The sequence below is a fragment of the Oryzias latipes genome, chromosome 22 (assembly GCF_002234675.1).
Source record: "Oryzias latipes chromosome 22, ASM223467v1".
NCBI lineage: Eukaryota > Metazoa > Chordata > Actinopteri > Beloniformes > Adrianichthyidae > Oryzias > Oryzias latipes.
This window is the reverse complement of record NC_019880.2, coordinates 12,266,667-12,294,255: the sequence shown is the minus strand read 5'-3', so window position 1 is coordinate 12,294,255 and position 27,589 is coordinate 12,266,667. Positions and strand designations below refer to the sequence as shown.

The following is a 27,589-nucleotide window of genomic DNA, read 5'->3' as shown; positions in this document are numbered from 1 at the left end:
TGCTTTTTTTGGCTTGCTTCAGCTGTTGGCGTGCCTGCTTCGTCTGTTCAAGCTCCTTCCGCAGAGCCAAAACTGAGTCATCCTTATTCACCAACTGCTGGAGAAGCTCCTGTCTGGCCTGCTTCTCTGTTCTCCTGCTGCATGGCAAAACCAAGCATCAAGTTTGTTGTATTTTTCCGTTTTAGTGTCATGAATTATTTTCTTGAAGGGATGATAAAGTCCAACATTTTCTTAACCTAATGGCTGCTGCCTCTGCCAGTGCTCTGCTGTGGAGCTCAATGGCTTCCAGCCTCTTTTGGAGCAGCTCCTCCTGTTTCTGCTTCTCTTGCAGGATGTGCATGCGTCTCTCCTGCTCCTCTTCTTGCCGTTCCATCTTCAGCAAGTCCAGACGCAGTCTGAGCTCAGCAAGGGGCATCTCTTCCAGAAGGCCGTGCCCTGCAGTCTAAAATGAAGAAGCGGGTTAACCACAAAACTGGAAATCAGTACAATTCAGGATGACACCTAATGGAATCGCTCACTTTTGTGTCGTCAAACGGGTTGAGTCGGATACGAGGCAGCGATTGCTTGGCATGGTTTTCATGGATCATTTCAAATCTTTTACAGAGTTCAGCTTGTTTCTCCTCAAATGCTTGAAAAAGAAGTTCCTGACTTTCCTCTGAAACTTCCTTCACTGCCAAGCGTACACAAAATCGATCATTAGTAAAACAATCCCTAAAAAACAGAAAAAGCAAAATTTTCTAATTAAAAGGTGCACCTATGGTTTGTTTTAATTTTTTTAATTTCTCTTTAGCTTCTTTGGTATTCTTGTGGCTTTCTGCCACTTGTTGCACCAATTCTTTCTTTTTTTGTTCCTCCTGGATCCGTTCCTCAGCAATTTCTTGCATCAGCTGGGCAATCTAAAAGAAAGTTAAATAACCATGCATGATTTTGGGCATAAACCAAGTAAAACAAATAAAAAAATTGTGCCATTGAAGCCAAATTTTCAGGTTATTTAAAACATTGTGTTCTTGTTTTTCGCCAAACCTCCTCTTTTGTCTGCTGTGCTGTCTTCTGGTTGCGGTCCATTATTTGTTCTCGAGCCAGGGCTATCCTCTCATCCCTGATTTGTGCTTCCAGCTGTTTTTTCTCAGTCATTGGCAGCTGATCCCTGGTCAGCATTTCTCTCTGCCACTGCAGGAAAGCCGAAGGCTCCAGGCCTCCTTGCATCAGCCACTCTTGTCTACATTACAATACATTAGTAAAGACAAAATTGACTTTCATTTTAGATCTGAGAGATGTCATTGAACAAAAAAATAACATGATTAAAATTGAATTTGTTTGTATTGTCAGTATCAAATAAAGTTATCTTAACTTTCTCATTGAAAGCTGTAGTATTTGATGAAAGGGCATTCATAAAGACAAATCTTCACAACAAAATGTTCACTTTTGATTCAAAGTCTTCATTAGATTTAAAAGTCTTACAATCTGAAAACCTGCAGGAGTAAAACTAACAAAAGGAAATTCCACTTCTGTAAGTAATTTGGTATAATTTGATAAAAAAAAAAACTTTTTTGATTTTTTTTTTAATTGAAATCTGTTTAAAGACTCAATTGTGCATCCAGGAACATTTAATGCATGATGAACTAATATAAAGAAATACTGGTTACTATCCAGGTGACAAATTTGCAAAGTGCTTAGTACTAACCACACAGAAGTGTAACATACTCAGAGAGGTAAAAGAGGGGGAGACATGTTCTGTATAAATGTGTGGTACCTCTGCAATTCCTGCTCTAACTGTTGGTCGCACAGTGCCTCCCTCCTCAGAATAGCTGCTTTGTTTAGTTTGACAGAAAAGCTGCCAGCCTGTCAGAATCGAAGACAATATTAACACGGATGCCTACAATTCAGAAGGCACTTAAACGTGACCATAATTTCTCAAATACCTCTGAGCTTTCTGACTTCAGAGGGTTTTCCATTCTGATCTGTTTTAGATTTGCCTCATAAAAAAGCTCCTTTGGGGAAAAATGGATTTAGACATAAATGTGTGTGGTGAGCTTTCTAAATAATGTAAACAAAACAAAATAAATGTTTCAGTTCTATGATATGAAAGACATGTGAATATGACAATGATGCCACCTAGTGCTGTGACATGGTTTTAAGGAGCTTTTTATCTTCATAATATACCATTGTAAATATGCAGACATATCTTGGACTTGATATCTGAATATAAAAAATGTACCTCAGCCTTTTGATGTTTTTTTTCTTTGATCTCTTTTAAAATGTGCATTTCCTTTGGAGATCTATGGATGCTGCTTGGTACCTACAAAAAAAAAGCATCATTTATGTTAAAAATTAACAGTTCTTTACAACAAACACTTTTAAAGAGAACATGTGCCAGTAAATACCGGAGTGATTATTTCTTGAAAGATGTTAACTAAGTTTAACTGTAATTATTAATAATGACTATAATGTAACTATATTTTAGGCTCACTGGTTTGGTTTTTTCGTGCTCTGGTGGGAGCTCTGGCACAGATAAAAGTCTGGGTTTAGGCTTGCTGAAGGAGAACTCCTGAGGCACAGTGACTTTTGTGGTAACTTTCTTTTTTGGGTTGTCTTGGGATGTTTTTGCAGCAAGCTGAGACAGTAGATTATAGATCTCAGGGCGCCATCTAAAGGACACAGATAAAATGTAATTCTGAAATTGAAGACAGCATGAGCCTTAAAAAAAAAGGAAAAGCCATTTCGTTCACCTGAGCAGAGGGTTAATCCAGTGTTCTTCCACAAATGCTGCATCAATGATGGAGCTCCACTCGTGTTTTATCGATGAGGTGAGGTTTGAGAAGTAAAAGTTCAAGAACTGACAAGCACATTATGAATTCACAGGGTGATCTAGTGACAAACATTGTTATTTGTTGACACACTCACTGTGTACATGTTCTTGATGCCAATAGATTCAATCATGTTGCTGAAATTTTGAAGTCCAAGGTCATCGAGAGAAAATGTAAGGTAACAAATCACTATAGGGATGATATAGAAATGTTATTAAACATTTATACAAAATATATTCATATAAATACCAACCAAAAGTGTGATACACAAATTATTTACTTACTGACAAACTGATTGCGATCTCTTCTTGACATTAGTTTGCCATTAGTGGCATAGAAAGCATTGACAACGACATCCAGTTGCTTTTTATTCTCAATGCATCCAGAAAAGATGTCAAGTATGAAGTTTCTTTGCTGAACATTTATGTTCTACAAAAAAATTATGTATAGATTTATAAAAACAATGGTTTCACCAAACCTCTCATCCAATAAAATGTCTACCAACCTGAAGATCCTGTAAAGCTTCTTCCATGAAGGCATCCAGACTTTGTATTTTACTTCCAAAGGTGTCAAGCAACCCAATAGCTTTCTTAACAAGGGAGCCGTAGTTTAAATTCATTTTAGTTTCATGAAAAAAAGCCACCAGATGCGTACAATGCAAATTTACTTAGAACTTTGTAATTTTAATTCAACGAAAGCATGTACAAAGTGTTAAAAATTGTTATTTTAAAAAAAAACCTCAGTGTTAGATAAGTTACATTTTCTCAACAAAACTCACGGGGAGGTTTGTGTACAAATCCAAACTTTGCGATGTTTATCCGTTGCCTGGCAACATAACACCTGATGTAAGCCAAACAAATATCTTGGTGGGAGAGGAGGGCAAAGCAAAAAACAAGACATAAATTAGTTTTTAATTCATTTAATTTTGATAAAATAACGATGGCATGCCTTTTGTTTGTTTGTTTTTTGCATGCGTATTCTTTGTTTGAAAGATAATGTGAAAAAAGTGACGTGGCTGGCTTGAGGTGACGTATGTAGATTCCAACCGCTGCCTTCAAATGCTGTTGGAATTCACTCTTTTTTATTAATGTGTATATATATATATAATATATATGTATAATAAAATAGACACAATGACAAAAGGTAAATGAAATTAGGCAAGAAACTGTGATGTTAAATATTTTATTCGTAAATTAACACAAAAAACACATTTCTTTCTCTCGATTTAGGAATAAATAAATGAATAAATTAATTAATTAATAAACAAAACTTCTGAAGCAAAGCCTATACCCAGTTTCTCTTCGTAATATTGCCATAAATGTCTGTTTCTCTAGGTTTACCATGCAGCAGTCAACGCTCTTGATTTTGGGAGCACGCATTTGGAAGCAGCACTTGAACGCAGCATTTGCTGTGAAAGTGGGAGGTGAATGTTGTCAACGTGACTGTCATCAGCAGCCTTAGAGGGGCCGAGAACAGCGGAGCAATCGGTTGGGGCTCCGGTTTTTTTTTATTATTATTCTGTAGTCGGGACTTAGACAGTGACCGGGCGGGGTAGACGGGAGGAACGTCAGGGTTCAGGAAAGATGGAGTTAAGTTTTAGAAAATCCCCTTCATGCACGCTGAGAGCGGCTCTGTAGGGTTCAGGTTAACTTGCCGTACATTGTGTCTTGAACGTTTTTCGATTTGGAGCCCGTAAGCGCGAGCTAGCTTAGCTGGCAGCCGCCTTTAGAGTGAGGCGCACGGGCAGGTACAGAGGAAGGAGGAGGAGGAGGAGAGGGGCTGGTGACAAAGGAAGGTGGCAAGGTAACGATGAACCGCTTTCGAAAGTGGCTGTATAAGCCGAAGGTAAGTTGTTATCACACCTTGTCACATCTGTTGTGAGTTTTCCACAGGAAGAACGGCTTTGGAAATCGCCGACTAGGGTTTCTCGCTAGCCGATTCCTATACCTCACATCTGCTAACATTAGCCCTGATGTTTCAGTCTAATAACCGGCAGCTTCTTTTGTTGTGAAGCTGTAATCTGGGATAAAGCCGGCTTTTTCTTTTTTCTTTTATTTATTTATTTATTTTAAATTCAAACCCTTAAGGATAAAAAACGTACACATTCTTAGAAGTTATATTTTTATCTAGATGAACTATTTTGGTAATGATTGTTATTATTTTGTGAACCTAATTTAATTACGCCTAAAATAGCAGTAACTAAATATCATGTTGCCACTCCCAATTCTGACAAATATAATAGAGTATTCCAAGGAAATCAGTTAAAATACCTTCTTTTTTTTTTGGTCAGCCTTTTTGCTACTAAATCGTGTTTTTAGGATCTTCTTGTGGCATTTGTCTCATGATACAAGACATGATAATTTTGGGCATCCACAATGTCTAAACTGTGTTTCCCTTCATCACATAAAATACATGCAAGATGTTTTTTTGAAACTTATAAATTGATATGAAACAAAAGTATTTAAAGTCAATTATAAGTCAGACGTTGTGGTTGTCATTTTATCTTGATTATTTAAAAAAAAAAACACAATACTAAAGCAATGTTGTTCCATACTATCATCTAACCCCTTAAATCCTGCTGTTTTTTTTTTGTTCTGGTGCGTTGCTTTTGTAGAGAATGGTTCCGTGATGCCATTTTTGTTGTTTCGGAAGTGTGCCTTTGCTTACTTTAACACTGACAAACAAGAAGGTTGATCAACTCGGCTTGGGGACAATATCCGGCAGGGGAAAGAAAAGTTTGAGGACTTTCCTCATCCAGTTGATTTGCCTTGTTAACAGAGACAAGTGTGGAAGTTTTCAAAAAGGCTGTCACTAATGCCAAAAAAGTCATTTTTAATTGTGACATGACCTAAATGGCAAGATTGTGTGAAAATTTGAGGTAGTTCCTCTAAATGCCAGGTTAGAATGGGGATCCCAAACTGATCAATCTGTCTGAACAATAGGGATATCTGGTAACTTGATCACAAAGCTTCTAGGTTCTGTCTTTTTTCTAGGTGTTATTTACTTCTGGGATTGCAAAATGCCACCAAAAACAGAAAGACCTTTCGGTTTGTTTTGGGATTGCTGTTGGAGGGTAATGAGGTCCTTTGGCCTCTTTAAACTACTCAGCTAGCGTGTCATGGGGTTCAGGACTTGTTTCATGTGTGGGTGTAGGTCAGTGTTTAACAGAAATTCCAAAAAAAAATTTATGAAGATGTTGACAAAAAGATTGTCAATACAAGCAACTAACACAATGCCTTGGTCACAACTGGGCTTAAGGGAGGATGTTGTGGATCTGTGGGGAGAAAATGGGCAAACCTGTACAGGGCAAGCAGGTGGCCTGCACAAAATGGTAAGTGCGTAGAACAAACATGTTCATGCAATCGTTTTTCCACAGGCATCTGCAGGTTGTAATGAACACTTAAAAAACATGGAAGCGTAAGTACCGGTAAGGTTAAAGTCAGTGAGATGTCATATGGATTTTTCCATTTTTCAACACTGTTCAATGAAGCCTGCATACTGGGCTGTTCAAGTGATACGTGCGCACTCCTTGCCCGCTCTGTGGTTGCAGCCTGACTGTTAGAAATGAGGAAATTAGACAGTTGAAATGTAGTTTGTGTGGACATCATATGGGTGTCCTACAGGCTCTTGCGTATAAAATGCATAACCTGTGCATGCAGCATTTGTGCGAGGTCAGCAAGGAGCCAGTACACGCATCTTACTAACGACTAGAGTGCGACGTTAGAGCACCGTACAACAGCATCACCCATATGTCATTAGTGCATGTAACTTACATTATCCTTACAAATACTTCATAATACACTTACACACTTACAACACGCACAACAATTGTATGTTCCATGTTCACGATGCTCCTATAATTGGCCACAAGAGCTACAGTAGCGGTAGATGTGGTTGAACCTGTCTATGACCCTCCACAGACCTATACGGGGGTTGACCCTGTATACGGAGTCAACCCCCGTATGGGTGCATGTGTCCAAGGCATAGCTTCTCCATATACACTGAACAAAAATATAAACGCAACACTTTTGTTATTGCTCCCATTTTTTTATGGTATGAACTCAAAGATGTGAAACATTTTCCACATACACAAAATAACCAGTTCTCTGAAATATTGTTCACAAATCTGTCTAAATCTGTGATAGTGAGCACTTCTCATTTGCCAAGACAATCCATCCCATCTCGCAGGTGTGCCATATCAAGATGCTGATTAGACAATATGATTATTGCACAGGTGTGGCTTAGACTGGCCACAAGTAAAGGCCACTCTGAAATCTTCAGTTTTGTTTTAATGAGAGGGTCAGGGGACTCAGACAACCCGTCAGTATCTGGTGTGACCACCATTTGCCTCATGAAGTGCGACACATCTTCTTCACATAGAATTGATCAGGTTGTCTATTGTGTGTGTGTGTGTGTGGGGGGGGGGGGGGGGGGGTTATGGTATGGGCAGGCATCTGTTATGGGCAAAGAACACAGGTGCATTTCATTGATGGCCTTTTGAATGCACAGAGATACCGTGACGAGATCCTGGGGCCCATTGTTGGGGCCTACATCCAACAACATCACCTCATGTTGCAGCATGATAATGCACGGCCCCATGTTGCAAGGATCTGTACACAATTCTTGGAAGCTGAAAACATCCCAGTTCTTGCATGGCCAGCATTCTCACCGGACATGTCAACCATTGAGCATGTTTGGGATGCTCTGGATCGGCGTATACAACAGCGTGTTCCAGTTCCTGCCAATATCCAGCAACTTCGCACAGCCATTGAAGAAGAGTGGACCAACATTCCACAGGCCAAAATACACAACGTGATCAATCTATGCGAAGGAGATGTGTCGCACTTCATGAGGCAAATGGAGGTCATACCAGATACTGACTGGTTGTCTGAGTCCCCTGACCCCCTCAATAAAACAAAACTGAAGATTTCAGAGTGGCCTTTTCTTGTGGCCAGTCTAAGGCACACCTGTGCAATAATCATATTGTCTAATCAGCATCTTGATATGGCACACCTGCGAGATGGGATGGATTGTCTTGGCAAATGAGAAGTGCTCACTATCACAGATTTAGACAGATTTGTGAACAATATTTCAGAGAACTGGTTATTTTGTGTATGTGGAAAATGTTTCACATCTTTGAGTTCATACCATAAAAAATGGGAGCAATAACAAAAGTGTTGCGTTTATATTTTTGTTCAGTGTAAATGGATGGTCTGTTGTGTCTGTCCTGGATGATCGACTTCTCTTCTTCTCTCTGTCCTTGAAGTGTTAATCAAACAACAACATCAGCTTCCACCCGATTATGTAATTTCTATTTTTCCTAATTCTTTGTCTAGTGTTCGTCAGTATTTTTTCCTCTTAATACTGAACCTGAAAACTGTTCCTTAAATTTAAAAATCTTTTTAAAGGATATCAGTATGATAGGTGTAACTGGGTAACTTTGCTTTACAGAAACTTGCCAGTTTTAACTTGTTGTTTGTTGTCTTCCTGATATAATCATTGACCAACACTGATTAAGATCAGTGTTGGTCCTCTTAATGTGATCATTGACCAATAATGATTGTCTTAAAATTCAGAACAACCAGCTGACTGATTAATTTGTAACGTACAGTAAATTAATAGTTTTTTTCCTAAAAAATATTTCCTTACTTCTTATTGAGACAATTAGTATTGCTACAGTTTGCATTTCTATCAATTACTAACAAATAAAAAAAAAGGAATGATCCTGCAATTTTTTTGGGGGGCAAAATCCTCTTATTTTTTTTAGGTGAATTAGTAATGAATTTTGTCTGTAAATCATGCTCAGTGTCTGGAAAAATGCCCGCCTCAGCAGAGGAAGTGTTAAAGGCTTGGTTGCCTTTTTAAATAAAGAGTTCAATACAAGCCAACTTCAGCACTGTTAAAGGATGAGTGAAAACTCTTGTTAGGTTTTATGTCAACCTTTGGATGTGTTGAAATAAGACCCACATAAACACACCCCTAACACAGCAAAGTTTCAGTTGTCATGCAGTGTTAACCACTAGCAAACATATATAGATACATAAAATACACTGTACATACTTTGTTAAGCGTCAAAAATTTGTTATTGAAAACTACTGGGAATTTTTTACAACAATCCAGTATAACTATACTAAACAACCCAGTCACTGCAGGTCATCCACCTGTTCTTCACCGCATAAACACAGCTGTGTCAGGCTGTTTCTCTCTAAAACCATGTTTGCTGTCCCAGCATTTTTCCTTTCATTGTTGGGTCAGGCCAGAATGTTGGGGTTCACCGCAGTATTGTTACACTGGCAAATCAAGACTGCTCCTGTGGTACTTAACTATTGCATCAGCGCCAATCCTTCCAGATCACAGCTGTAGTGGGCATTACGAGACTTACACACAAGTCTGTGGGATTTAAATGACCAGTTCTGTGTCAAAGAGGCCGGATAGGGGTGGCAGACGCCCCTGTAATTATGCTTATGGACATCTAAAGATGACATTACTTAATACTTCTCAAACAAATGTTTTATTTTGCCTGTAGAGCTTTTCTTTTTTGAAACTTTTTAGATGAACATTTTCATTTTAGTTTACTGACCACCTCTTGATATCATAGCTTTTAAACAGAGACATTGGGATATTGTCACTGTGCATCAACAGTGAGCAGTTTATCAATGAACTATGTACTCCTGATAGAAAAGAGTTGCGTCAGCATGTTCCCCTGACTGAAGCAGGGATATTGATATTTTTAGAGCTCTCTTCAGATAAGTCCTACAGTGGAGGGTTTCCTTTACACAATCTTAGACTGCTGAGCAGCAGAGCTGTTAGCAGGACTGTATGATAAATTATAATCCCATCCTTTCTGTCATAAATTCGTCAATTCTTAGAATCAGAGAAATGTCAAAGACTGGATGTCTAAGCTTTCTGCCATTGTGTGGGGTTACTTTTTTCTTCCTTTCGTCTGAAAGGCAGACTTTATTTTTACTTATTACCCCATTGCGTATGTTATTTTTTACCATCATTTAATTCTATAATGGCCTAGTGTTTTGCAATAGACAAACAAAACATATTTTTGTGTGCATAAGAACTTTGATGGGACGGCGAGGGAAGGAGCTATCATGGATTCAGTAACTACAAAAATTGCCGCCATGGAAAATTAAGAAATTACCTTGAATCCAAGATGCTTGAATGTGGTCCTCATCTGTCATTTGTTAATACAACTAAGGGGAAAAATATCATGAATCTCCGCCTGTTAACTCAATGTAGTTTGATTACCTTTTTGTTGTTACTTAATCATTGGTTAGAGATGCCATTCAGCTTTCGCATCTAAATGTGTCATTGTGAAGGGTACAAACACACATTTCCTTAACCTTTGTGGAATCTTTTTATTTTTATCTAATTCTTTTATTTAGTTTTGTGAGAATCTGTTATTTTTACTTTTTATTTTTCAGCTTTCCACTTTGTTTGAACTGAAAAACAATCAAAACTGTTTTCCATTTAGAATGTTTAAAATCTAAATATTCATGTCTTTAGGGTCTCCAATTGAAATCCCACCACTATATTCTCATTGTAGAGAGTCGTGACAGTTTATTTACGTGTTTCTCCACAAGCTGTTCAACAAGCCGTGCCCTGTTGTGAAAGGTTGAAGTCTTGGAGGTTTTCTTCATTGTTGATTCTGTGGAGTTGGCACTGAGTTGATAGAATGGCAAACTGCTGAGCAGCGGCTGCTGCGGCTTCATATTTAGCCTAGTTTCTGTAGTTCTTTGTAGATGTCCCATTCTGCTTAGCCAACAGCCATGTGGTAATTGATTTGGTGTCATCTGCATGGATTTAGAGAGCTGACCCCAGTGCTGATTGAGACAGGCCAGGCGATTGAGAGCCTTGTTTTAAATTCATTGCAGGGTTGAGAAATCCGGTAACACCTTCTTTTTAAACTGTGGGGGTGATGACTGAAACAAAAATTATGTAAATAGAAATTGATGGTATAAGCGAGAATCCCAAATTCAACTGTAGGTTCCTCACTTTAGTTCTTCAATAGTTGCTAAAATTTCCAAGTAATGATAAAAAGTTATTTATTTGTATAATGGGCTCTGGTGGCTTTTTGTTTTATAAGGAACAAGCAACATCTAAAATTTTCTTTAATTATAATTAATGTTTTTCTATTATAAATAACTGTATTCTCCAGAAAGGTCATTTAAATAGAAAACCTTTTTATTTATTTAACTTTTATGTAGGAGAACAGTCACACTTCCTTTGACTTTTACTGTGAGACAAACAGAATAGATCAGAATTTTATCATGAAACTTGATTTATTTAGTTGGTAGAAACATGTATGAATTTCAACACTGAATGTCTAAAGTTTCATGCTATTTTTGGTCAAGATTTTAAAGAAGGGCAGATGTTTTTATTTGTTTAAATAATGCACATCTGTTTGGCATCCCATATTCTCATATTTTTATTCATATTATGATGCTTTCCATGACTATGAATGTTGGCAAATTCTGTTTTGGTATTTAAACACTCTTCACATAACTATTGATATAAAGCTAGTAGATCTATTTATTCCTAGTAAAATTGTGAATTATCTCTAAGTAAAACTAACACAAAACATTTTTTGCCTGAAGATATTCAAGAAATTCTTGGTTAACTGATGTAATGAACTGATGATGCTTTTGCGTTTACAGAGTAAAGATCAATTGGCTTTTGAAAGCCCAGTCCAATGTGCTTTCTGATCTAAGCTCTGAATTGTGGACGTTTGTCTGGCCCTTCAGTGTGATCAGGACAGTTTTTATGATGGTTTTCAAGGGTTCCTAATAGATCTGAACATCTACACTTATTTCCTTTATCTTAATTACTCCTAAATGTGAAATAAAAAACATCACACTGTTTGTTTTTTAAATCTAGAACTGAGTTTCCCATCTCTAACATCTCTTCTAGATTGTATAACTGGATTATTTGTTGCATAATGTCCTGTGGTTGTAGGGGGGCAGGAGTCCCTGGTTCTTACCCCAGGTTGCTCAGGGGATCCTGCACATGCCCATCATCCATCTAAAGCTTGCTTGAACCCGTGATGTACCTTTGAGTGCTTGCCACGTGCCAGGCTCATGTCCAGGGCAGAGCAGTAGTTTGAATAGCAGATGTAGTCTGTCATCGGAGAATAGACGAGCCTGCAGATAATGCCACGGTCCAGATGGGCGGACCACTCTGAGTGTATTGAGTAAATGAGCTGAGTTAAATCTGTTGCATGTTTGGCATCAAATATTTGCTGGTATAGAACCAGCATGTTGAGCAGTTAATCATTTTTAATTTAAATGTTTAAACCTTAACATTAATAAATGTGCTATTTCTTCTTTAATAAGAGCATTAGTTTGATTCCTAACTTTCAAAATCTTTATGAAAACAATTTTCTGGGTTAAAGGAAGTATGTTGTAACAAGATCACTATTTGACATCCATTTGCTACAAGAACAAAATCTAAGCTGGTCTGATTTAAACTGATTTGTGATGGTAAACCTCTGCATTCTTAGAAAGGCTTTTATTTTGCCAAACCTGATCAGCAGAAAAGCTGAATAGGTTTTCTAAACCGTTTCCACAACCCTCATTCTTCCCTTGGCCTTGCTTTTTTATGCTGACTCTTGAATAATTAATAAAGTGATGAACTGTACCTATAGCGTTTTCTTTTTTTCCTGCCAGACTTCCAGCAGACTGAATGAAAGCAGAGATAGCTGGTTTCCTCGAACACTACTAGTGTTTCATTCCAGAAAGGTAGCCTGAAGGCGGCAGTTTGGACATTAAAGTATGGAGGGCAAAGCCAAGGTTTCCTATAAACCCCATAGGCAGATTCAGTTCAGTGCCCACATACACTGTGGATTAGTTTGACAAGCAATCATCATTTGGACAGCCTGTATAGAAATGATGGCTGATACCAGTATCTAAAGTTGAGCAAAGTAGCAATTTTGATCCTTTTTATTTTTATTTTCATGCAACAACAAAAAAGGCAAAAATCCAAAAAGGTCTTGCTGAGATGATGTGATAAGGGGTTTTACTGTAATTGTTACTGTGGGAGAAGATGTCAGAAGCACGTATTTTGAAATGACGCGTTTGTGACCACAGTGGGTTTTAGTTTTACAGCCATGTCATCAAGGGCGATCTGATGGTGCGGGCAGTAACAGGACTGTCATGCCACAGTGGGCACGGCTAAATCTGCTGAATCATTTCCTCATTTATGCAAGGTACAGCAGAGCCGTCACCGTTGGTGATGACACCACCCACTAAATCAGTTCTGACAGTGAGATTGTGCGCTTCAGTTCTGAAAGATACCTTCGAATTTAGGATAAAACATTTCCGCAGACAAGAAAAGGCTGATTTAAGCTTAAAGTCCCACTCTGATCATCTTTTAGTCTATTTTCAAAGAGTTCCCAGTGGTCTTATAATTATGATTATGCCGTTTTCTGCCAAAATAAAAAAACATGACATTTTCTAGGACATAGTTTCTGCAGAGCGGCAGTAGTTTATGAGAAATTCACCTCTGAATCCTGGACAGGGCTGTTGGCACGGAGCAACACTCCCCCCCCCCTTCCCCTCCTCATTGCTGAGAGCTCTCTGTTTAAGCAGATTAGGGAGCTTTTAGTCCGCTCAGCGTACTTTCTATGTCACAAATAAGCTGTTTTTCTGACAGTATTTCTTCGTCTTCTCCTGATTCACAACAATTTCATCAAAAGTGTCATTTTGAGTGTCATTTTCTTTATATATGTCCTCCGTCATCAGAAAAATGTCACCAGACCATGTTAAAAACACAGTTTTCATCGGAGAGTGGTCCTTGAACTAACTTGTAATATCATCCTGCAATATGCCCAGAACTTTAATGTTCGAGTGTGAAATCATTTTTATGAAGATAGGTTCCATTTTTTCTATTCTATGCATACATCTTTTTCATCTTAAGATGGTCAATTATACCCCTTATACCCCAAACTATAGATCTGGACCTTTAACCAGCGACTGAGTCTGCACTATTCACAGTCTGCATTCTTTCAGTCTTTGCACTTGATGTCAATTGGAGTAAATTCAACTTCAGGAACATTTCTGGGTTTTTCTCCAGTCAAAGCGGATCTAGTCCCTAGCAGGACTTTGCAAATGAAGCTGTTTTTGGAGAATAAAACTGAACACAACGGTTGTAGGTACTGCAATCAATCAATTATGAGCCTTTTGTGTCCTAACTTAAGTTGAGCTCAGTCTTGAGTTTGCGAGCAGCTGATTTAACAAGTTTTATGTTTTTTTCCACGAGTGTCAGACATATGAACATAGCCAACTCTTGAAAGATAAAAATATAATCCTTCTATTTCATATCTCTTCTCAGCTACAAAATGATCATTACTGTCCCATGAAACCAGCATACCTGTATTACCTAAAGCTACTCAAAATGAGCATTCCCCTAAATTCGACTTCTCACTCATGATTCATTGCTGCAGCAGTGTTCCCTTTTGTGTGAGCAAAGGCAGCTGGAGGAGACTACAGAATAGCGTCTGTCTAAAACTCGTCTAGTGTGTATGTGCCCGTACAAATGCCATCAGTCTGTGGGCCGTATTGTGCCTGTGCTAGAAAAAGCTCTCAGCGTCTCCCACTCTTTTTTTTTATTTTTTCCTGTTTGGTCATCATGACATTCATTCAGCTTCACTCATTGTGCAGTTATTCAGTCAGATCTGCCTCCTGATTGATAATGCCATCTACTTTTACAAAAATCAAAGACTTAATTTACATGTGAACATCAAATACTCAGATCATGATTATGTATTTTTGATGTCTTTATGTTTTCACATAATTGTTGGTTTGTGATTTTTGTTTTTTTTTTGTTTTCTTTTAGCTCCCTTATTCTTTTGTCTGTCATAATTATTGCAAATGTAGTGTTCTGACATGATCATTTAGTGTTTTATCTGGTTTTATTTTTGTTTTTTAAAGTATTATTTAGCCAAAACAAATTGTGGGAATCTTGTGATAGAAACAATATGCCATTGATGGTACATGAGACCAATAATATCATTATGCAAAAATGCATTTGTAGTTTAATTACAACTTTTAGAAACGTCTCCAGAACCTGGGGACGTGCAGGTCGGATAGCAGCCGACCCTTCTCACCAAGAACAGTTTCTTTCCCTCTGCAGTTCGACTCATGAACACTTTTAAACTCCTCCCCCCTTAAACTTTTTCACCTTTATGTCCCGTTATGTCCAGTTATCAGTCCACTACCTGTACCTTGATCATCCTCAGCTTTCCCTGTTTGCACAATTTATTTCTATTTATTGTTCTGACCATTGTCATTTTTTTATTTATTTTTTGCTAACTGTTGTTCATTTTTTCTATTCTTACGTGTTTTATGTCGTGCATTAGCACTGTAGCAAATTCCTATTCTGTGAAACTGCTCTGTTCACTGAAAATGGCAATAAATACTCCTTGAATCCTTGAAGAAAGCCTTTGCTTGAGGTCATTATAAATGTTAAAGAAAAAGTCCAGCCTTAGGACTGAATAATAGGAAGATCCTCTGTTATTTTTTTATCTTTAATTACTGCTAATATTTGTTATCTTGAACTCTTTCCCTTAATTCTGCAAATTTCTCTTTCTTTGAGTGTAATAATTTGAATGAAAGAAAGTTGTTTCTCTGTTATTTTTTAAAATGACCAATGACTGAGAGTTCTTAAAATATCCATGTTGAACCAGGACATTAATAGCATTTTTGCACAAAAATGGGCTTAGTCCCCCCCCCCATCCTAGCAAACACAGTTCTGAAGAACTTCTTGTAACTGTCTTTGTTTGATTAGAGTAACACATACGAATAGAGCGATGTCATTGTGAGGTCAATGTCTCCTACTCTACTCAAATGGTGGCGATGTCACACTTGACACGTATGAAGTGTGACGCACGTTTTGTCCTTTGGTGTTCAGGTATTGAGGGCAGTGTTTCAAGCTTGTGTGTTGGTTTTGAGAAACAGAATTAGGTTCTTGATGGCAGTGATTGCTAATCTGCCCTACTTTCAGGGTTGGACCAAAAAGAATTATAGGTATGCTGTGTTGAACTTTCTTTTTACTTATTTCACCTTATCTCTGGTTGTAACCACAAAAAAAATAAACAGATGGATTATGATAAACGTTACAGTATCCTGCTTTGACATAGACTATCTATTAAAGTAATAACACATGTGCATCCGTCCATCTTCGCCTGCTTATCTGGGACTGGGGCTGGGTCACAGGAGCAGCAGCCTTTTTGATGTTCTCCTCTACAGAAACTACCTCCAGTTCTGCCAGTGGAACCCCAATGCGCTACCATGACATACGTAGTCCTTTGAGCGTGTCCCGGATCTTCCCCAAGGTCCCGGTGGGACATGCTAAGGAAATAAAGGAAATAATTTTAAAAAAAGCCACAAAACATTTTTAGAGGTAACAAACATTTCTAAAAATGTCATTCATTGCAAAAGAGTTTTGTTTAAAAGCATATCTCAGACTCTCATTTAATCACTCTAAGTACAACTGTCATTCTAAGCCTCTGTGCCATCTCTGGGGCGCTGTAGTTTGTGATGATGCTTGTTTGCATGTGCTTGCCATTTATAGAACCATTAACCTTTTAGATATCGGGAGGTCTTCATGGGACGTGTGCAGGTCTTTACAAATGTATAAACCACTTTTGCTCTCATTAATTTTTGGGCAAGTTTTAATGTGAGCAATATCGGAGACTAGTTGCTAGTTTTTTTTTTGTGCATTTTGTGTTAAAATTTCATGGAACCATCATCAGCTTCTCTTGGGAAATGGTTTGCTGCTAATAATAAATTAGCCTATTTTTTTTTTTTCCCTTTCCATTTCTGGATTAAAAATCTCATCAACGTAAATGGAAAATTTTGTTATAAAGTTATGTTTTAGATGATCTTTTTAACATTTCTGTATAGAAGAATGCTTGACAATCACCAATACACAACCAGCAGTAAGGATGCCAAAAACAATTTTGATGTTTTCTTCAGAAAATAAATGAAAAAAATGGAAACACGTGTTATTGTTTGTTATAAATATTTACAGTTTTATGCAAGCTGGTGGAGCATTTTTATCAGTGACAGTTTGATAGCTACGCGGTTTGACTCCTCCCACCTTTATTTCTTTTTTCTTATGTCTACTTAGTGTACCTTATTTTTAAACTCAAACATATCCTGAAGTATATATTTTATTCATTTATTTGTGTAAAAATTCAACGAGATGTTTGAGCGTTTTTTTCTAGTCAGAAAATCAAGTGTTAAATGTGAACTGTACTGCATCAAAAGCCTATTTTCTGTTCAGTAACTTGACTAAACACTGTTTCTTATATTTTGAAGCATTTATGCTTTGTGGACTGGTTAGATTTTAATTAAAAAAAAACTAAACACAAAAGTGAAATGTAGCAGTATGCTCAAACATACCTAACATTTTTTCATTTCTCTTTGTGAATTTTGTGGGAGGAGTGTGTATAGACGCTCTCAGCTGGAGCAGGAGGCTCTGGTGTGTGACAAACTGAACAGTGCCTTCAATTTCTATGAGACATGACACATTCAATGTCCAACTTTGTTTTTAATCACAATAATTGATCTTTGCTGTCAATTGAATGTATTACCTTTGGGGTGTTTTGAAAGTTCTGTGCATGGCTGTATTCAACGTGACCTTGTGTCTGCCAACAGAGGACTGACCCTCAGCTTTTGGCCCAATTCTATTATGCTGATGAAGAGCTGAACCAGGTGGCCAGTGAGCTGGACAGCCTGGACGGCAGGAAGGACCCTCAGAGATGTACTCTATTGGTCAACCAATTCCGATCTTGTCAGGTTGGTACTGAGAACAGAGAAAGTCATCATTCTCTGCTTTCCAGGGTGTGTAGAGTGTAAAAATAGCCCTTAGGTAGGGCAAACCTGGAAAATAGGTAAATGAACACACAGCTTGGATTTCAGTCTTTGCCATGTTTCTTGTTTGTATTCTCTGCGAAGATTCCTAGTTATTCAGGGCAAGTTATCACAGTATTCTGTTTTTCAGGGAAACTAGTTTTTAGAAGGTTGATCAAGAAGTCATTTAGCTGCTTATTTGAGTAGCGTCCTCAATTCTTACAGCTGATAAAGAATTCAAGTGATTTATGAGCTGACTACTTCAGAAGGGTGGCAAAAAAGTTAAATAACTGGATGTCATGTGAGCAGATGCAGATGTCAATGATCCAGTGATTACTTCTCGTGGCCTGTTTATGGTGAGTGTGCTAGGATGTCAAAACATGGATGTCAAAACATGATTGTACACAGGAGAGGGGAAAAGTGTCCACTCACAACTGTCCCCATTTCAGCTTTTGAGAACAGAATCCTGAGTTTGTATTCTCATTTATCTAACACAGGGGTGCTCATTGCGTTGATTGCAAAGGATGTGAAGGTAGATCACGGGCCATCAAAGACAAATAAACAAAAAATGAACATATATTTTAAAAACAATTCTGGCAAACAGGCTTTTTTATCCTTCAACCATCTCTTGAGCTGTTTTCCGTCTTTTCTAAGGTGGAATAGTCTTTATTTATGTAGAATGTTAGGCCTGTAACAGCAACAGTTTTTACCAAACAGAGCACATCTGCTTTTTTTTCAAAAGTTTGGAAGAACAATGATAAGTTACTTTTTGTCTTTAAGGGCCTGTATCATGCAAAAACATCTTTTTGAGCTTTTAAGTGTATTATTGGGTTCATTCCTTACAAAAAAACAACCCCAAAGTAGTATTTTGATCCATTCGGGCATCTCTGAGAACTCCACTAAAAACCTGCTCTCTGAGCACCAGCCCCTCCCAATCCATGAAAATTATTGGGTTCTCACATTGTGACGAAGATGAGTGAGAACGGCTACTTCCATGAACAGTCTGTGCTTTCAGTACCGCCCCCAGGCTAACACACACACCCACTTTGTCCACGGAGCTAGTGGTGATCGGCTGGGGTCAACCGCTTGAGGCTCCACAATATGCAAAAGTTGAATTAGAAATGGAAGACAGAAAAAATATAATTCTTACTTTTTCATGACTATTAGTACTTTTAAAGCATGAATTTTGTTGAAAGAAATGTAGTGTATAAAAATAAAAGTTAAAAACCCTCTAATAGCACCATATTAGCAGTAAATAAATATTTCCATTAAATGTGCAAAATAAAGCCAAAACATCCATATCACCTAGTTTGTGTGAAAAAATTGCAACACACTTTAATTCTTTTATAACTGCAAACAACATGGACACGAAATGTTCAGGGCTGCAGAAGTATTTCTATTTCAGCAAGTGCAAATTTACATTTCAGTTTTGCCTGTGCTCACATATGCTGCTATTTATCTTTGTGCTATAGTTTAGGATGTCCCTAATGTATCAGGTGTGTCTCTGCTCTTTTTTAAAAAAAAGTCTTCCCATCTGTGTTCTATCATTGTTATGATATTGCTTAAGAGTGAAATGATTATATTTCTGCATGAGTACAAAATTAATCAGATGCCAACAATTGCATAAAAGAAATAATTTTTCTCACACCCTATAAGAAGTAGCATTTTCTGGACTTGACGGTGCCTTGTTAGCACTGAGAAACTACCAGATCTGCTACAAAATAGACATTTTTGCTATAGATTCATGCAGAGAAGTCTCAGCTTGTGAGAGAGATTTCATTTGGCCTATTGTTCCTTCGCCTCCCTCCTACAAGCAGGGCTCATGGTGAGACACACTTAATAAGGTCATCGGTTCATCCCCAACTGTTCTGTTGCAGATTCCCCACCCTCCATCTGGAAGGCTTTCTTGTGTTCGGTTTCACTTGTTGTAACCCCAACAAGTGTAAACCTTTTATCTATTCTGTAGTTGTGACTGACCTTATAAATCTAGGCTGGAACTTTAATCCAAATCTGCTTCTAACTTCTGCCTCCTATAAGTCCCTACAAAAATGTTTCGATAATATTTGCTTTAAAAAGTGCAGAAAGGGGGCTTGTTTGTCTTCCAGATCTTGGCGGTTTTAGACAAATGTGTTTGAAAGCTGAGGAGCTGAAAATAGAAGGGCAGAAAATTCCACCCCAACTGGTTGTTTCAGCTGCCACTGCAAGTTATGTCTTATTCATGGACCTCTGTGGGGACTGTTGTGATGCTGCTCAGGTGTCAACACGCCTGCTCTCACAATTATGATGTGCCTAGAAAAACACGTGTGTATAAAGGAGGAATTGCTTATCATATAAATCAAACTCAATATTAAAAGTTAGGATTTATAACAATTGTTACTACTGAAAAAAAACAAAAAAATGTGATCACTTTTTCTATTCCAAGACAAACTGCTGCTGGAAAAAGAATCAATAGGAGATGGGGCTCGCTGTAGTCTTTTTGATTACTTGAGGGTTAAATTCCCTTCCTAATCACTGTCCTTTAGACTACACTTGTTTGTTTAAATTGGTTGTTTAGTCATGGACTAGTGTAGCATCAATACAAAGTATTTTATTTTTGTTAAGTTGTGTGTTTTGTGTTCATCTACAGGACAGCGTTTTGAACATCATCAGTCAAATCATGGATGAATGTATCCCCAACGACCGTGCCAACAGAGACTTCAGTGTGAAGTTCCCTGAGGAGATTCGTCATGACAACTTGGCAGGACAACTGTGGTTTGGTGCTGAGGTAATTCGTTCCCACCTGAACCATAGATCTACAGAAAAACATGTTACAAGCACATGACAAAAGAAAAAGAAATCCAACTCATCAGCTATAGGGATATTTATTTACTGATCCACAAGAATGTTAAACCGAATTGATCAATGCTGTTCTGAAGGTTTTACCTGTTTATGTCTGTGTTCCTGCGTAGTGTTTGGCTGCTGGCTCCATCATCATGAACAGGGAGATTGAAAGTATAGCCATGAGGCCTCTGGCCAAAGACCTCACTCGTAGTCTGGAGGAGGTACGCAACATCACCAGAGACCAAGCCCTGAGAGACCTCAGCCTGTACACAGACCGCATGAAGGACGCACTGCGACATTTTGACATCCTTTTTGCAGAATTTGAGCTGAGGTGAAAATGATGTTAAGTTTCATCAACAAAATAAAAGGATTTCCTGATATGTTTCTATGAATTTACAATTTTTTTCTCTTTTTCTTGTCCTAAGTTATGTGTCTGCCATGGTGCCTGTGAAGTCTCCCAAAGAATACTATGTGCAGCAGGAGGTGATTGTTCTCTTTTGTGAGACAGTGGAAAGGTACGCTACATTTTCAGTAACAACTTTTTGAAAACATAAGCTATTGACATTAGTTAGAAACATTAAAACTTTTTCTTTTTTCTTTTTATCTTATGTCTTCATCTGTGTGTTTGTCGTAGGGCTCTAAAGCTGAACTATCTCACACAAGACATGATTGATGACTATGAACCCGCTCTGATGTTTACAATTCCCCGACTAGCCATTGTGTGGTAAGTGTTTCCTCGCCACTTTTCATTTCCGCTCTTTTTTTTACAATTCTGAACATGTTTCTTTTTAGTGGGCTGGTTGTGTATCCAGAGGGACCTCTTAACCTTGACAGAAAATCGGAGGACATGTCTGAACTCTTCAGGCCTTTTCGCACTTTATTGCGGAAAATTAGGTGAGGTTTTAAAAATCACTAAATGTGAATGTTTTTCTTTTTTGTCTTTAAACTACAAACTATCCTTTGCTGCTTCCTCCAGAGATCTCCTACAAACTCTCACTGAAGAGGAGTTGATGACACTGGAGAGGAACCTGTGCATTTCTCAGGATGGAGAGTTGTCCTCAGGCCAGGGACTCATCACAAACTGTGTACCAGCACAAGCCCCAGAGAACTGCTCATCCAGCAGCCCTGCTGATGACGCCTCAAAAAAGGAGGGTGACCGGGAAGAGGACCAAACGTCGGTGTTTGTCTGTTCCAGTAAGCAGGAGGAGTTAGCAGAAGTAGAAAAAGAGTGGGAGGAAGTGGAGACCCAAACAGGGGAGGAGGAGCAGGAGCAGGGCCTGCTCTGTGAGGAAGCAGAGGAGGCTGAGCTGGCCTGTTCCATGCAGTATGACGAAGAGGAACTAGAGCAGCTGAACATCATGGTACATCGTGTGGGAGATGAAATGTCCACTCTGCTATCGCCTCCGAGCCAAGGCCAATCCCCGGCCCACCACCCCAGGAGAGAAGAGCTGGGGGGCTCCAGCGGCCCATCCAGCACTGAATCCTCTCCACGCAGGATTTTGAGAAACCGAGGAAGAATGGGTATCTATGTAGAAGAGGAAGACAGGGTCTTTTTCATGGAAGACTTGGATGCAGCAGGAGACGGCATGACCTGCCTCTCCAAAGAGGCCTGTAACTGCATTGATGCTCATTCCAAAGAGTCTGTGCATCACAAGCCGAGAACAAGGAATGGCTGGTTCTCTGAAACCACATCCGAACAGCCTTTTCCACAGCCACGCAGCCTGAACACACACTGTCCGGTGCCAAAGCCACCCCCATGCACCTCTGTCCCTGCTTCTGAACCACTGCCTTACAGCAATGGCTGGGAGATGGGTTTAGAAGGAACGGCGGCTGAAACCGCAGAGGTCATTGCACATCGCATGGGAGGGATGAAGTTGTCTGCCACAGTTATCTTTAACCCTCATTCTCCCAGCTTAACAACGGTGGACAAACTGCTGCTGCCTAGGCCCAGTCCCTCTCAGATTGAGCCCTGTGGCCCTCTGGTGGCCACTAACTGTCTGCTCAACTCCTGCGTCTGCTGTGGGAGCTGTGAGGACGGTCACGAGGATGCCATCACTACAGAGTCCACAAGACTTGGATTTGGCCCTGCCCTTAGGTTGGACAAACATTGTAAAACCCCAGCCGCAAGTAGTGTCATCCAGTCGGCTGCATGCCGGCTCCCACTGACTGCTCATGAACTTAGCAGTAAAGCTGAGATGGCACAGCTTACTCCCCCTTCTCCCCGTTGTACCGGAGAGCCTCAGGAAGAGGATTTAAATTCCCTGCTCTGTGATAAGTGCTCGGTGGGGCATCCAGTCCAGACGGATCATTTTCAGGACTCCAGTTCCAACAGGAGGAATGGCTTCTCGCCATGCAGCCACCAGCTGAGAACTGATAAACAACATGCCAGTGGAGGTCGACAAAGGGACAGGGAGACGGATAAGGAAGAGTCAGAAAATAAAGAAGCAAAACGGGACACCAAAGAAGACAACAGAAAAAAGTCCAGGTTTGGGTCAATAAAATAACCCTAATTTTAGTTCATGTCATTGTCTAAATACATTTGTTTTATCTTTTAATTTACGTTGCCATATTTTCACATTTAAAGTCGCAATTTTACTTGGTACTGCGTTTTTCATTATTACACCCTCTTTTTCTTTTTTTCACTTTTTTCTTTGTTTTGGGTTTATTCTTTTCAGTTTTCCGAGCTCCCCCCTCAGTTCTGTGTCAGGGAGTGACTGTGAGTGTGTATCGGTCACCACATGTAGTCTGTCGAGCAGTGCATATTCTCCCAGGTAACCATCATTCATCATAGCATGTTACAATTTGTTACTACCTCTTCTCTTAAGCAATGCTTTAAAAGGTTTCTTTGCTCCCTTTTCGACCTCGTTGTTTTGTTAAGATTTACGGTGATGGGATTCACTGAACAAATAATGTTTAAAGGTTTTGGGCCACCCACCAATTCTTCAGGGTTTTGATCTCAAGAAGTCAGATTTTCTAGTAATCTTTTTAATGCGATCAAGAGTAATAGCTGTCAGGACTTGAAGGTGTATTTTTGATTGTATTCATATTAGTCATTCTATTTCTGAAACATCTACTTGATGTCTCTTCTGCTTGTTTAGCTAACACTGGACTGTTAGGATTCAGAAAAGAAGTTTAGATTGTAGAATTTAGAAGTGTTTCTGACCAAAAAAAGATGTATCAAAATACATTTTCATTCTTTTAGGACGATTATGTTCAGTCTCGATTTATATTAAGCAAAAAAGATCTAGTTGATGTAATATAATATATATATATATATATATATATATATATATATATATATATATATATATATATATATATATATATATATATATATATATATATATATATATATATATATATATATATATATATAATATGCAATCCTACAAGAAAAACATGCCACTGAAGCTAACACTTTTTTTTATCTCTGAGCTTCAGCAACTTTATAAAACTTAGACATTTAACAGTAATGCTTTGTAAATATTATGCAACATAATAATCACGTTGAAAAGTTAAATTTTAACCACAGAAAAGTTCGAACGCTAAGATTTAAAGAACTTAAAAGTTTTATTATTGTTAATATTTTGTTTCAAAATGCTAAGAATTTTTTTCTGTTTAATTCAGCTTTTAGCTACTTGTGGTCCTTTATCCTTTGTTTAGTAACTTTTATGTATTTTTTACAAGTCTTTTACTTTTAACTTCCATTTTTCTCTAAAAAGTTGAAAGTCAGAAATGGAATTTGTCATTCAACAGAAACATCATTAGAAAACAGCTGTTTTACTTAGAACACTCACTTGGGCTACATACTTTTATTCATACCTATTATCAATACCATATAGTTGTATGAATGTACATTTAGTACTTTTCTTTACATATCTTTATCAACAGTTTCAAGTCTTTTATCGGGTAAAAAAAAGTACCTTTTTATTTCTGATCATTTTAATGATCTCATGTTTTACTAAAAGAAACTTAACTCTAGACGTTCTTCAAACCCACACATGGTAGAGTCTCACACACGTCTGCATACTTACAGACTTGAACTGTAATTTTAGTTGTAACTTAGGGACATTGTCAGCCATGTTGGGATCACTGTCACACGGAAGTTGGGACAGTAACAGTGAGGTGTTGCGGCACGTTTGTTGCTGTGTCGAGAAAAATTCATGGGAATTGGTTGAATTTTGCAGGAATTAGTGCGATAAGAAAATTCTGGAAGGTTTAAAAAGGTTTACATTTGACCTGTATTACTTTTACACAACTGATACATGGTGAAACAATTTAGATTAAACAGATTTGTATCAACTCTATCCATGCAGCCCTGTCAGCAGCCTGACTCCCAGCTCAGGAACCTCAGAAGACCTGGATCACCAGAAAGTCCGGCCGACCCCACAAGATACCAGGGTGGTTACTCGGAACAGGATCCGATCGCGTTTCCACAGCAGCCGTGACCTCATCCACCGTCTCTTTGTTTGCATATCAGGTAAACGCTTTTATTGTCTTAGAAGTTCCTTGCGGGAACTTGCAACTCGATTACTATCCGAATATATTTTTCTTTTGTGTTATAGGTGTTGCAGATCAGCTGCAGACCAATTATGCCAGCGACCTTCGCAGCATCCTCAAAACTTTATTTGAGGTCATGGCGACCCAGTGTGAGCAAGGAGACAATGACAAGCTAAAGAAAAGTGAGGAAAATATTACTAGGATGCAACAGTTTATGCTGCTATGTAAATATTACATTGTCAGTATGCCTGATAGTCAGTGAATTTAGGAAATCTGCAACAGAATGTAAAAACGTTTTCTGCTTAAACTGCTAAACAAGCTTAGTTACGTTATATCTTAAGTTTCAACTTGTTTTTGATGGTGAAATGTTTCTGTTGTGTTTCAGTCAAATCACAATTGAAACCAATGCTCATATATCTGCTGCTAAGGCTTTCCCTTCATGTCCCTATATCATCCCAAACTGGGCCACGACTCTCTAGTTCTGCTTTTCAAAGTAGTAACTATTTTTCAATACGAGATAACAGTTCACATCCCTTTTTTCTACTAACCCCAGCAGACTCTGCTCTGCGAAGTGCGGTGCTTGAGGACTGTGCTCTGTGTCAGGAGACCATTTCCTCCACGGAATTGGCAGCCAAAGCCCGGGAGGGGCAGTTCGAAGGTCAGCGAGTCCAAAAACAGACTCACATTAAGCATACATGTCAGCTTGCTCCTTTTTCTTTACTCTCAGCAAGTGGTGACAGTTCTGCTGTTTGTGTCCTTTTTTTTTCTTTCTTGGCTCTGTTCAGACCCTCCAGACTGGGTCCCTGATGATGCATGCAACTCCTGCATTGCCTGCAAGGCTCCCTTCACTGTCATCCGCAGGAAGCATCACTGTAGGAGCTGTGGAAAGGTATGCCATGTTTTTTTTTTTGTTTTTTGGGGAAGGTGTGCAATGAACACATTTGATGAGAAATCATTGATTTGTCATTTCAGATCTTCTGCTCCCGCTGCTCTTCTCATTCTGCTCCTTTGCCTCGATATGGCCAAGTTAAACCTGTCAGAGTTTGCACCCACTGTTATATGTTTCATGTCACACCCTTCTACAGCGACAAGGCAGGAATTTGAACCACATCACCGCTGTAAGCTGCCATACTGCTGAAAATGTACAACTGCTTCAGGACACCTAATCAACGAACCAGGATTTAGAAGATCCAGATATGAATTCTCAGTGTGACCCATTGCGAGTTGCTGATTATCAGAGGGGCTCATAATCTTTAACCCTTCCCACCCTACATAACTAATGTCCAGACGCCTGCCTGAATGTCATTCCAAGAGGATGAGCGCACAGATTTTAAACTGGCATTGTGCTACAGCGCTTTGTAGCAGTTTGCATCTCAAAACCAAATAGGTCTTTGTCCTTTGATTTATTTTTGTTTTGCTTTAAATGAGAAGACTTGGGGCATATTTTTATGATTTTTATTCAACTTCTAACATTTATGCCCAGACCATCACAGGGCTTATCACTGAGGAATGTAAGACACATGTAAATAAGTCAACTTTGGTTGTAACTGACTGTAATCAAATATACACGGTAATTGTTTTGTATATAAGCTGTAATTTGAAGGCAATCTAAAGCAAAACCACTGATCCCACTGAAGCAAAACTCATTTTGTATGACATTCTTACATGCATTTCTGAATGTGGTTTTTATATCTCTAAGGGGCATTTAGTCCTCTCCCCTGCTGTCATTACTTTTACTCTTCTGCTAAAGGTTATTGCAATTGCAGCATGGCCTATCAAAGGACCTGAGATGGAAGGAAATGATTTTCTTCATCTCTGTCAGCCTTTATTGGCTGATTTCTTTCTGCTCAATGCCCCATTTGAGCCCCAGATGGTGTTGTTTGGAGAGAGAGGCCCTCATAGGAGCACAGGCTAGTCATTGGTCAATGATCTTAACTTCCTCATTATGTGCAATACTGTAATTTTAGCACTTGTCTTTCACATTTAAGAAAAAGCCTTTGCTAGCTAGCTAACATATTTTTTTTTGCCATTTTAAAGAAGAATTGTTAGTTTTAGTACAGAATGTTTACATTGACAGATGGGTCTGATTTTACCATTAAACATAATCAAATCTTGTATTTTCAAACTGACATTATTTAGTTTAGACTTTTATGCTACCATTCCAATATTTTCCAAGTTTTTTTTTTATTGCCAAAATTAGTCTTGACCATCTGAGATTTGTTTCCATTCTGTCTGACTTGAAATGTTTTCTCAGGCATTATAAACTCAAAATCCATTATTTTTATTGCACCATTGTTGATTTCATTAAGCAAATCATACATTCAACGGAAAGTGATGTTTTTTTTTATGTATGGAGAACAAAAATGACCTAAAATTATAATTATTTGTAAAAAGAACTAGAAATCATCCAGTAAAGGAAAAAAATATTTCAGAGTTTGTTCTTATTTTGTAAAACTCATTTTAATTTTCATTACAAGAGCTGTGTAAAGTACATAAAAAAGGATGTTATATAGTTTTTAATGCAATGTATATTGAAATAAATAGTTTTCTTTTCCTGTTAAAAAATGTTTCCTAATCTTTATTTTTCCCCCCCAAACATGT

At 38.4% G+C, this 27,589-nt stretch overlaps 2 protein-coding genes across 5 annotated transcripts in view; one reads left to right on the top strand and one right to left on the bottom strand.

Annotated features, from left to right (window-relative positions):
* cfap99 (cilia and flagella associated protein 99) overlaps window positions 1-3,632 on the bottom strand; it is a 3,986-nt gene extending 354 nt beyond the window's left edge. The window contains exons 1-13 of one of the 2 annotated variants that reach the window (XM_020713877.2): window positions 3,313-3,632; window positions 3,092-3,236; window positions 2,905-2,996; window positions 2,730-2,836; window positions 2,471-2,648; window positions 2,219-2,299; window positions 1,923-1,991; window positions 1,754-1,842; window positions 1,024-1,219; window positions 755-896; window positions 519-670; window positions 237-442; window positions 1-137 (exon numbers count right to left, since the gene is read on the bottom strand). The exon at window positions 1-137 is cut by the window's left edge and continues 44 nt beyond it. In XM_020713877.2, coding sequence (XP_020569536.1) covers window positions 1-137; window positions 237-442; window positions 519-670; window positions 755-896; window positions 1,024-1,219; window positions 1,754-1,842; window positions 1,923-1,991; window positions 2,219-2,299; window positions 2,471-2,648; window positions 2,730-2,836; window positions 2,905-2,996; window positions 3,092-3,236; window positions 3,313-3,426 — 1,708 coding nt within the window. In that variant the 5' untranslated portion in view covers window positions 3,427-3,632. The remainder of the gene's footprint in view (window positions 138-236; window positions 443-518; window positions 671-754; window positions 897-1,023; window positions 1,220-1,753; window positions 1,843-1,922; window positions 1,992-2,218; window positions 2,300-2,470; window positions 2,649-2,729; window positions 2,837-2,904; window positions 2,997-3,091; window positions 3,237-3,312) is intronic. The other variant, XM_020713878.2, reaches the window with a different exon arrangement.
* Window positions 3,633-4,278: 646 nt separating this feature from the next.
* zfyve28 (zinc finger FYVE-type containing 28) lies at window positions 4,279-27,553 on the top strand. 3 transcript variants are annotated; one of them, XM_004082555.4, is made up of 14 exons: window positions 4,279-4,652; window positions 17,474-17,614; window positions 20,295-20,432; window positions 20,617-20,819; window positions 20,914-21,003; window positions 21,123-21,212; window positions 21,281-21,382; window positions 21,465-22,973; window positions 23,164-23,259; window positions 24,805-24,968; window positions 25,054-25,170; window positions 25,545-25,646; window positions 25,774-25,877; window positions 25,961-27,553. In XM_004082555.4, exons 1-14 carry the CDS (start codon window positions 4,617-4,619, stop codon window positions 26,090-26,092), a joined length of 3,024 nt encoding a protein of 1,007 aa, XP_004082603.1. In that variant the 5' UTR covers window positions 4,279-4,616; the 3' UTR covers window positions 26,093-27,553. The 3 variants fall into 3 exon arrangements, with proteins under 3 accessions (XP_004082603.1, XP_011488657.1, XP_011488658.1); XM_011490355.3 differs by having other exon boundaries at window positions 25,542-25,646; XM_011490356.3 differs by lacking the exon at window positions 23,164-23,259 and having other exon boundaries at window positions 25,542-25,646.
* Window positions 27,554-27,589: the final 36 nt, after the last annotated feature.

Coding starts and splice junctions, on each gene's coding strand:
- zfyve28 (XM_011490355.3), top strand. CDS start 4,617: ATGAACCGCTTTCGAAAGTGGCTGTATAAGCCGAAG. Junction 20,433..20,616: donor AACTGTGGTTTGGTGCTGAG/GTAATTCGTTCC, acceptor GTTCCTGCGTAG/TGTTTGGCTGCTGGCTCCAT. Junction 24,969..25,053: donor TCTCTTTGTTTGCATATCAG/GTAAACGCTTTT, acceptor TTTGTGTTATAG/GTGTTGCAGATCAGCTGCAG.